Source organism: Octopus bimaculoides, chromosome 3 (assembly GCF_001194135.2).
Source record: "Octopus bimaculoides isolate UCB-OBI-ISO-001 chromosome 3, ASM119413v2, whole genome shotgun sequence".
Lineage (NCBI taxonomy): Eukaryota > Metazoa > Mollusca > Cephalopoda > Octopoda > Octopodidae > Octopus > Octopus bimaculoides.
This window is the reverse complement of record NC_068983.1, coordinates 133,967,731-133,979,873: the sequence shown is the minus strand read 5'-3', so window position 1 is coordinate 133,979,873 and position 12,143 is coordinate 133,967,731. Positions and strand designations below refer to the sequence as shown.

At 35.7% G+C, this 12,143-nt stretch overlaps 1 protein-coding gene across 2 annotated transcripts in view; it reads right to left on the bottom strand.

Annotated features, from left to right (window-relative positions):
* The window catches only part of LOC106870921 (putative uncharacterized protein DDB_G0277255), a 367,662-nt gene that overhangs the window by 322,916 nt on the left and 32,603 nt on the right, over positions 1-12,143 (bottom strand). For both annotated transcript variants that reach the window (XM_052966550.1, XM_052966551.1), the window contains exon 2: positions 9,177-9,317. In XM_052966550.1, the coding sequence (XP_052822510.1) occupies positions 9,177-9,317 (141 nt within the window). The remainder of the gene's footprint in view (positions 1-9,176; positions 9,318-12,143) is intronic.

Below are 12,143 nucleotides of genomic sequence, written 5' to 3'. Positions count from 1 at the left end.
CCGCATACGAAAAGAGAGGGAAAAGGAAAAAAAAAGAAACGGGAGACGGTCGGCGGAAGTCACTGTGCCGCCGACCGAACTCGAGGCCTCTCCGGTGGGAAGTGTGCCCCGGAGAGGAAGACTCTGCCATCGGGAATTGTGCCGATGACAGAGTGGCGTGACGTCCTTCCCAGTGAGGATAATGATTATGTTATCATGTATTATGAGCGAGGGACGGTGAATGAGTTCTTGGACCGCGAATGCAGCCAAGATAGGAGTTACTCGGAATGTGCGAGTAGTTCCACATGGCCTCCACAGGTGGCTGCGGAGGTTGTAAAGAACAACACGATGACAAAAGTCATAGAGGAATGTAACGCAAAAGATTTTTTCTACCTCGCCGTCAATTCAAGTCTAACAGTAGACACTTGTTTGTCAGGGGCAGCATATCTGCTTGCGGAGGGGTGGAGTGATGGAAATTGTAAATTTTTTTGATTTATAGTGTTAGAGGTTTGTAACCTCATAAGGTTTTTTTAAAGGAAAAAGAAGAACAATGTTTTCAAAAGGTTATCAGTCGGCGGGCGCTGGTGTCTCATTATTTGTTTCATCCTTATCACCCTCATCTCATTAATGTCTATGTCCAGCCCGCAGATACTTTATGTCTACTTGTCTTTGTTTGTCCCCTCTATGTAACGCCGTTAATGGCGAATTTAATGAAATAAAGTAGCTTGCTTACCAACCACATGGTTCCGGGTTCATTCCCACTGCGTAGCACCTTGGGCAAGTTTCTTCTATAGCCTCGGGCTGCCCAAAGCCTTGTAAGTGGATTTGGTAGACGGAAACTGAAAGAAGCCTGTCGTATATATATATTTATGTATATGTGTGTATATGTTTGTGTGTCTATGCTTGTCCCCACAACATCGCTTGACAACCGATAGTGGTGTGTTTACGTCCCCGTGACTTAGCGGTTCGGCAAAAGAACTGATAGAATAAGTACTACGCTTACAAAGAATAAGTCCTGGGGTCGATTTGCTCGACTAAAGGCGGTGCTCCAGCATGGCCGCAGTCAAATGACTGAAACAAGTAAAAGAGTAAAAGAGTAAAGAGTAATTATAATTAGGGTTCAGCAAAATTGCTTCACCACATACCAAAATTTTAAAATAGCAGTTAAATATTATTCCACTACCATAAGATATCTCCCAAACAGCAATACTCCCAACTCACGCAGGCAAAGAGAAATGAATAACGAATCCATCCGGCTTTGATCAACTATATACGCATCTCTGGATTAAAGAGATGTAAAATATCATTTTTACTCACTTATTTCCGTCTGCAATATAGTATTTCAATTATAATTCTTTAATCCAGAAACGCGTATATTGTTGATCAAAGCCTGGTGGATTCGTTATTTTTTTCTCTTTGCCTGCGTGAGTTGGGAGTATTGCTGTTTGGGAGATATCTTATAGTATTGGAATAGTTTTTAACTGCTATTTCTAAATTTCGGCATGTAGTGAAGCAATTTTGTTGAACTCTGATTATAATTATAAAATTTTTGTATAAGTTTACCGATAATGGTTCTTTTAACATACCGAACTACTTGGTAAAATTATTAATTATTAATTTTACCTTATATATATATATATATATATATATATATATATATATATATATGCTTATACGCATGCATATATAAATGTATATACATACATATATATACACATATACATAGATACACACACAGATATATACTCACACAACAGCGGATAATTTGTCTTAGGTACAACTCCTGGTAAGATAAAATTACAGGTTAATTGCGGAGTAAGATTTTTTTATGACGAATTAGACAGATGAATATTTTATAATGAGCTGCGGTTTCATTCGGTCGAGAATGTCTGAACTGGTAGATACGCGCGCGCGTACAAACACACAATAGTAAGTACTTAGTTTTCTATATATTATTATGAATATTTGAACATATAACTATAATAATTTAGCATAAAGGTATTTCGTCATATTTTGTAGTATTTTTACACACCTCTGCAACAATCTTTAGAAAGAAGTTTATAGCTTGAGCTTTTATTGTTTGGGCGTCTGTATCAATGCTGAAAGAAGTTTTAACTGTAGTAAATAGTTTATCGCAAAATATATAAACTGTTGAGGCGTGTATTGAATTTAACTATTTTCAAAATGTGAAGTCACAATAAAACAACGCAACAAAAAGGTAAACTGAGGTAAAATGTTGGGAGTGGATGGAGTCCTTTTGAAAGAAGGGCGGTGGAAAAAAAAAGATGGAAAAGGGCATAGAGAGAATGAAGAAAGAAGGGACTGACAGAGGAAGCGAGGAAGAAGTAATAGATTAAGAGAGGGAGATATAAATGCATTGCATATACAAACAAACATATATTAGACTTCCACTGACTCACTTCCGAGACTGCCCTCAAGAAATAATTGCAACACCTTTTTCAAATAATGTGCGTGAGTATTTTTTAAAAGAATATCTTGGATAATGCATCTGAAACGGGATGGTCGTAGCTACAATGCGGTTGGCCAAAGAGTCACTTGAACGCAATTGATCTGGGGTTGAGTGACTGCAACAGAATAATGATCGAAATACGCTTTTGAACTCGAGAAGTCAAAGTATATCAACAAAAACACTAGCGCAAATGCGACATAGTATTCTACACAAAGATAAATAAAGGACATATAAAGATGAAGAATACATTCGAAGAAAAGATATTGGCAAGCTCGATAAAGAGAGCCAAACTTAATAGCGGCTGATTTAGCAATAAATCTAATATAATAATTCCAAGTCAAAAAATAAATAAATAAAATAAAACCTAAAAGGTAAGTCTAGAATTTTCTGGAAGCACGTATCAAACATAGAAATACGATTAACAGAAGCAAGTGTCGTCAGTAATGAGTGCAAGGTTAGACATGATATCATCCAGGAGATCATCAATAAAAACTAAAAACCAAATAGGAATAAGAATGTAAGGTGCTACATTGGTATGCGATCTATGTTGTCAACGTGATCTGCAAGAGTCAAACTCTCATTTAGTATGCAATCTACATGCTTCATTTATTTATCATGGCTTAAATAAAACATTCTTACCCTTTTATACATTTATTTAAAAAAAATTTTAATCAAGCAGATTTGAAACAAATTTACTAATTTTATGGGCGAATCGAATGAACATCAGCTAGAAAAGTAAAAAAAAATAGAGAATTAAAATTTTTATACGTTCTATACATTTATTATTAAAAAGAAATTAGAACGAAGTAAATTTGAAACAAGTTTACTAATTTTATCGGTGATTCGAACGAACATCAACTAGAAAAGCTGTTCTTGATAAGTATAGCTTTTCTTGTAGATCACAGTATAAAGTGTAGATTGCATACCAAAGCAGTTTCATGACCTGTAGATCGCATACGAAAGTAGCACCGAATGTAATTTTAAGAGACACCAAATGATATACTGCAAGTAGAAAAGTACTGATCATTTAAAACAAGACTACGATAATCCAGGACAGAGACTAAGACCTTAAAGAACTTACAGAAGATTCATGACTTAGGCTTGTAGGGGTAGGCCACAATGTTACTGTCAAACAATCCCCACATGTCAAGGGCAACAATACTTGCCTCAACACAATTACCTCTCTCACTCTCTCTTGTCCTGACTCTCTGTCTCTTTCTCTCAGTCTGTCTACACACTCACACACACTACACACATACCATACACACACACAAATGCATATATATATATATATATATATATATATATATATATATATATATATAGCATGCAATATGTGCATTTGTGTATGTAGCATATATGCGCATTGTTATATATAGTATATAATATTATATATACATTATATATATCATGTATGTAGAAACACATACCACATATGATACAGAATATATTATTATTGCTATTATTGTTGTTGTTGATATCATCATCATAATCAACACTATTATTATTACTATTACAATTATTATTATTATTATTATTATTATTATTATTATTATTATTATTATTATTATTATTATTATTATTATTATTATTATTATTATTATTATTCGCTTGAATGAACTCATAGTCGCGGGAAATGTTTAGAGTGTCGAAGGAATGAATCATCAGATTCAAATAAATAAAAACGACTATGTAGTCAACAGTTTTTCCCCCCACATGCTTCCCATAAGTTATATATATGTATATGTGTTTATATATATATATATATAATGTACATGATACACACACATATACATGCGTTTGTAGATGTGTGCAAATACATACATTTACACATACAGATATGGGCATATTTGTAGCAACGATTTTGTCCCAAAATAAAGATCATAAATGTTTGCATGTGTGTCTGTATGTGAGCAAATGCATTGTGAGTAATGACTGTCTGATTTGACATGCCGATTCAGCAGGTCCAATATCTATTTTGTACCCTCGTTTATATATATGTGTGCGTGCATATATATATATTTCAAAATGTAACCATATGTGAATCGTTGGCGATTTTCTTCCTCCGTCTTCCTTTCTATTGGATTTTCTTCTGATTCTGAAGAAGAGCGTTGCTCGAAACGTTAAACCATCTTTCTTTCCTTCCCTGAGCGTCTGCTAATATTTTACATGTAGCACGTCCTCGCGTTGTCTTTTGTTTGTTGTTCCTTTTTGGGATTTACTATATATATATATATATATATATATATATATATATATATATATATATATATATATATCCTTTGATACTTTGATAGGCTTCTGCCAGTATTGGCCCAGGCCATGACTAACTTAATAGCACCCCCTGGCAAAGTTATTCAAATCAGGATCCGGACACCGTGGCCCACTGAAGTAGAGAGTTATTGTATACGGAGACATATCTAGGTGTAGGAGTTTATCCGGGATTTCTTGAAGGAATTTGTCCAAAGATTTCTTGAACTTTATGGGGTCTGTTTCTGTTTTAATGTGTTTTGGTGTAATGTTAAAGAGATCGGGGCCAATTGTGGTGAAAATAATTGTGCTGTATTGTTATGAGATGCGAGTGCGATTTATGCTGTGGACGGATTGTATGGGGCCCAAATCATGGGTGTACCCTAAAGGTGATGCTAACATCATTTGGGCAATGCTGATGGAATATTTCCACAGCATGCAGATGATGTAGCGTTCACGGCGACGTTGAAGAGTATAAAGGTTGAGCTTTTCTAGTCGATTGACTTTTGGAGTGTTTCAACTGTTATGATGCTTTGTTTCGTGTGGGGAGACCATAGGGAAACAACAGAATCAAAGTGGGGTCAGGCAAAAACGGAGAAGAGAAGGATAATGGTGTGGATATCTCTCGACTGGAAAGTTCTGGGAATCCATGAGCACATTCTGCAGGTCAAGTAGTGCCAGGTAGATATGTGAAGATGCAGTCACTGCGGGTACAGAGACTGTGATGTCGTGAATAGCGGCATGTTTTGGGGTTTTTTGCTTGTGTCGTAGTGGTAGTGGTGGGGGGGGGGCATTCTGCTTCATAGATTTGTTTAGGTTTTTAATACTACAATAGAATTGAGATGGCGATTTGGGGGAAGAAAGCAGTGGTTTGTTATTAGTAGTTGAGGTGGCAGAGGACGATGGTGGCATGGTGGTGATGATGGTGATGATAATTGTGATGGTTGCTGTGAGAATGGTGAGTGTAAGAGAGGTGAAGTGATACTATCGCTCAGTAAATCAGCTATTATGCTGGAATTTAGGAGTGGTTCTTCCTGTTGTTGTTGTTGTTGTTGTGCTTGACCAATATCTGAAAAGTATATATATGGAGGTTTTTCAAAATAGCTCTGAATTAGTTTGAAGGAAACCTGGAAATGTTTTAGTTATCTGCTTAATAGACCGCGTGTTGATATATACTCTATTTTTTGGGCTTAACATGGCAAAGTCTCTGCAATATACAAGCAATCCATTTTGGAGAAGAATATTTATCTCTCTATGCGGTGTTGAGCAAACATTCTCTCTATTCGATACCAGCGTACACACACACACACGCACACGCACACACACACACACACACACACACACACACACACACACACACACACACACACACACACACACACATATATGTATATATATATTTGTAATATAATATGTGACAATTATTCGGTTGCCATAATAAAACTCCGAGTTTCGGGTGTCGGAGCGGAAACGTGCACCGGCATCTCTTCAGTTATCGAGGCAATTAAAATAAGCTATGAAAATGACCGTTAAACAAAGGGAAATTACTATGTAAATGACTGTTATTAAGACAAAAGAGCTATTAGAATGACCGTTAAATAGGGGGGAAAACCGAAAGGGAGGAAGTAAAAAGTAAAGGAGTAAGAAAGCTCATAGCAATCGCATGTGCGCGCATTTACATACGTACACATGCGCGCACGCACACCCACGTGCAAGTGCCTATATGCATATGTTCACTCAGACTCGCATGGAACACACAGATGCACACCCACACATACGTCAAATAGATGCACATATATATGCAACCATGCATGTACACGTATACAAATCCACACACACACACGCGTGCACACACACACGCGTGCACACACACACACACACAAACATGTACGTAACCATACGCGCACAATTGTATTCAAATGCACGTCTAAAAACCATACATGCTATATATGCATTTGCTCACTTACACTCGTGTGGACTCCCACGTACATATGCAACCATACACATGTGCATATACATGTACACATATACATACCCGCACACACGCAAACACACTCACACGCGCACAAAAATTTCATATGCACGTCTATATACGCACGTGCACAAGAAAAATGCAGGGTGGAAGGTAAAATACTGGAAAAAAGTGTAAAAATATATAAAACAATTAAAAAATAAAAATGTCTCTATAAGTATTTAAAATTATGTAAAAATATATAAGAAATGTATATAAAAAGTATAGAGAGATAAAAAGCTTGCACGTGGACACAATATACTTGCCATTACATTTTTAATCAACCAAATATGAATCGTATTGTTGCACAATGCGTCTCCATCTTTTAACTTCAAAATACCCTCTTCCCAGAATTGAGGTGATTTCATGGCAAATAAGTCAAAAGGTAAGCTACTATAAATCGGCACGAACTTTCCGGACAACCCAATATTATTCAATGAAATTCCAACGAAGTCTGATTTTCACGTTTTATTATTTGCAATTTCTACTATTTTACAATATTGAAATAAACTAGTACTTTCATGCGTTATGCAATCATCAAGTTTATGTAGTGACAGTCGTATTCCATAATTGCCAACTGTTGTCTATTGTGGAACATGACTGTCACTACAGAAACCTCATATATATATATATATATATATATATATTTATATATATATATTGCGCGCGCGCGTGCATCTGAAAAAATGTTAATACACGCAGGACTTAAATGTCAGTACCATGGTATACACAGAAATGTTGTAAAAAGTTGTTAGGCTCTGGATAGACAGACTACAGGACAGGACTCTGCACCCTCTCAAAATTGATAAAAATCAATTGATTCGGGCATGTCAATGCTTCCGACCCCGTATTGAAGTAGCCATTGATGTTAACGGTGGAGTCATTGAACTTGTGTGATAAAAGGATTCTCAAGATTATTTGTACTAATTTGTTTACAAATACAGTTTTTCTTTGTTGAGCTATGCATCTTTTTCTAAATTTATACAAATGACTTAAACAAACTAATTCACCCTGTGTGTATGTGTGTGTGTGTAAAAATGCAAAAAACTGAAGAAGGATGTCCGAAAATTTAAGTGGATTACCAGCAGCTTAAATTAACTACTAAATGAAGATTGCAAATAACTGGAAGTGAATAAGCAAGACAGACTACAATACAAAAAAATGAAAGAGGCAATCAAACTAAGAGACAATGGTTTATCGATACTTTAGAAAAAGTTTCCGAAGACAGAAATAAACGTATCGAAGAAAGTAATAGGTATTAGAATATTAGAAGTACCAAAAATAAGCTATAACTTTAATGAAAAGTGAGAGATGTTATAAGATTAGACAGCAAAGATAAGAAGTTGAGCGTATTTAGAATGCACCAATCAAATGTAGGCATTGGCTAGCTATATTTATCATAGGTAGAAGATGGAAGAGGAAACCATAATTAGGAAACTGATATGACGATTGTAAGATTACATAAATATTTAGCAGAAAATAGTAAGACGTTAATAAGAGAAAAGATGTATGAGTTACATAAGAAATCATTCGTTTCAAAAATAAAATCGTTGTTAGGCGCATAACGTATCCGTAAAACATTGGGTGATATATAGTAGTGTTAATCCACCATCTTGTTTACCACCACCATGCTGCCCTTGGATGTACAAAACGAGTATTTGGACCAGATCTTCGGTATGAGGAGAGTTGCACTGCTTCCTTCTGCGTCGTGGTTTATTCCCCTTTTCCCCATCAGTTTCTGATGTCTTGTAAAGTTCATGGCCTTACCCTCTCTCCTCTGACTAGCTCATAAAGATAAGTCATATCATAAGGAATATCTTTAAAAAGATTTTAAAAAGTATGAGCTTCTCTCTACAAACTAGAAACATTCATAGATGAGGTTAAAGCAATACAGTGCTGAATGTATATATAGAGTTATATATGTAAAACAACACATTTCAACGGTACAAGGACAATGACAAGAACAACGACACGAGCAGTAATAATAATATTTTCTACTACAAGCACAATGCCTGAAATTTAGGTGGTGGCTGGCTAAGCGACTACATCGCCCCCAGTACTTAACTGGTACTTATTTTATCAACCCCGAAAGGAGAAAAGGCTAGTCGACTTTGGCTTGATTTGAACTCGGAACGTAAAGACGGACGAAATACCCATTTCTTTACTGCCCACAAGGGGCTACACACAGAGGGGACAAACAAGGACAGACAAACGGATTAAGTCGATTATATCGACCCCAGTACGTAACTGGTACTTAATTTATCGACCCCGAAAGGATGAAAGGCAAAGTCGACCGCGGCGGAATTCGAACTCAGAACGCAGTGGCAGACGAAATACCGCTAAGCATTTCGCCCGGCGTGCCAACGTTTCTGCCAGTTCGCCGCCTTTTTGGTAATGATAATGATAATGATAATAATAATAATAATAATAATAATGATAATAATGATATTAAAAATATAAACTTACAGAGTAAAGAGATCCTTGAGGGTATCCTTGTCTTCAATGTTTGGAAAGTCAAAGTCACGTAAGCGATCTGGTAAATCCATAGTAACTGTTGTGGGGAACACTTTCATAATTTTATGCCTCTCTAAGTCTGATGGTATCCTCCTGAAATAGAAACGAAGGTGGTGTGACAGGAAATACAAATCTTCGCGCGCGTGTGTGTGAGTGGTCAACAGTAAGAACTGGCCAACGGCCAGTCCTATCAAATCTTCACTCCATGTGCCGTATACTGTTGACTAGATATTAGTTTTCCGTCAAACATTCTGCCAGTAACAAATATTTCTTATATCAGTTGTTAATATTGATTTCTCTCTCAGGCACAAAGCTGTATCGAATACTTCTACATCAGTGAATTATTGGTAGGTATATTATGAGCCTCGGAAACACTAAGAGTAGAAACTGTCTTTGAATGTCAGGTGCTCTGTAGTTTCTTTCTATTGTCTTCTCTCTCAAGGGGCAGCGTGCTGGCAGAATCGCAACCGTGCCGGGTAAAATGCTTAGCGGCAATTCGTCCGTTTTTATATTCTGAATTCCAGTACCACCAGGGTCGACTTTGAAGAAGAAGAAGAAGAAGAAGAAGAAGAAGAAGAAGAAGAAGAAGAAGAAGAAGAGGACCAACAACAACAATAACAACAAATTATTTAACTTAATTAATTTCAAGTCACGTGTTATGTTGGGCTGACGAGTTCAAAAAGGAAAGGGAATAGTGCTATTCACGACAACTAGTGACTTTAAAAACTTTATCTCATGCATATGAATAAAAGAAATATATGGAAATATTTGTATGCTCTTCACTGTTTAATGGATCGACAGCGAAAGTAATTCATCAGCCACAAACCAACAAGAAAATCTCTACATAGTTGCTCGATAGCATGCAAATGTCTCTCAAAACTACATACCACTTTCTTAAAAACGAAGGACACATTACATTAATGTATTTTTGTATACATTGCCGTGGAATAAAAGATTGGATGGGAACACTGGAACGTCTTTGATTATACTTTTGCTTGGTCAATGTGGACCTGGGGTTAAACAAACCTTATAAGCCATGACCGCTAAAAGCTTCAGCTTTCCAGTTCGTCTAGTCAATCTCTTTATTGTTACGAGCAACAGGGCTGTAGAATTGCGTATTGAATATAAGTAAACACAGCTATATGTAAAATTCTGAGGCGTGGGAAGATCCTCAATATCGCCGGTCCTGCAAGCAATAGCAGCGAATTCTCCCTCAAATCACAACTTAACTTCTTAAAACAGAAACTGGACAATGTAGTGCTAAATGTAAAAGAAAAAGACGTAATCATAATCATAAAGACCAACCAGAACTGACCTGGGACTACACAACAACACTAATTCAAAGTCGTATACAAATGAATATATATATATATATATATATATATCATTCGTATAATAATATATGCCCCATCTAAAGCGACTACGCTTAAACAATTGGCTGAAAAAAGATGGACCGAACCACTGGGAATTGAAAACAACATCAATACTAACGTAGCTCCGTATGCACCCAGTTCAACCACATAGCTCACCCATCAATTACAGCCAATTTTAATGTATAGATAATTTTAGTCTAGTATATATATTCATAAATTTGTAAACAAACCCGGAGGCTGTAAGTTACGGAGAAGAGCGACACACATAGGTCCTTTTTAATAATAATTATAATTATATATATTATTTATATATATAGTATATGCTCCATTTAAGACGACTAAACCTAAACAATTGACTGAAAAAAGATGGGCCGAACCACCGGGAATTGAACACGCCATCATGTGTGTCACTCTTCTCCGTAATTTATAGTCTTCGGGATTGCTTACAAATTTATAAATATATATACTAAGCTAAAATTATCTATACATTAAAATTGACTGCAATTGTTGGTTAGGCTATGTGGCTGAATTGGGTGTGTACAGAACCATGTAAGCATTGATGTGTTTAATTCCAAGTGGTTCGTTCCTCCATTTTTCACTCAATTGTTTAGGTTTAGTCGCTTTAAATGGAGCTTATTATTATATAAATAAGATATAATTATAGTTATTATTAAAAAGAACCTATGTGTGTCGCTCCTCTCCATAATTTAGAGCCTACTGGTTGGTTTACAAATTCATATATATATATTCTTTTGCTTCGATCTAACTTAATGCATGTATATATATATGTATATATGTATACACATATATGTATATATATATGTATATATATATATATATATATAATTAAGATTCAGTTGAATTAGATACTTAAATTGATGTACCTTGCCAGTTTGGTATAGTCCGCACAGCTCCAAGTTAGGTGAACAGAATATAAATAAGTAACAAGGATGTACAGGTGTCAATACAGTACGGCCGTTTCAAGTGGCTTCCTTTAATTGATCAATGAAAAAATTACATTAATTTGATAGAAACTGCTCTCTTCAGACGCAGATGACTATATATATTTCAAACACGAAGGATAAATCATTTTAAATAAATTTATATCAGAAATAGAAGCCAAAATAATTACATTGATGCCTTGTGTTATATCTGTGCCAGACTGATTTTAGAAAATAAAGCATATCTTGCTAAGCCTACTATAATTTAGAGAGTAACAGAGGAAAATACTGGAGGTCAAGAAATAGAACTGGTGTCGTAGTTATTTATATTTAGAAGATTTTATGCCGCATACAGTCTTCAACCATTTGGAATTAAATCCATTGGGAGTTGTCAACTGTATCTGATCTAGTTGATGGTGATAAATCAATTAATGTCAAACAATCTCCCAGGTCCTCATTATACCGGAACCATATATCTAGCTTTATCTACATAAAAGGATATGTTGCAGAGCTGCTATTAAGAGAATGACTGATGGGGAAGAGGTGGTAATTAAAAGAAGAAAGGATAGGGGTGGCCAATATATATATATATATATATATATATA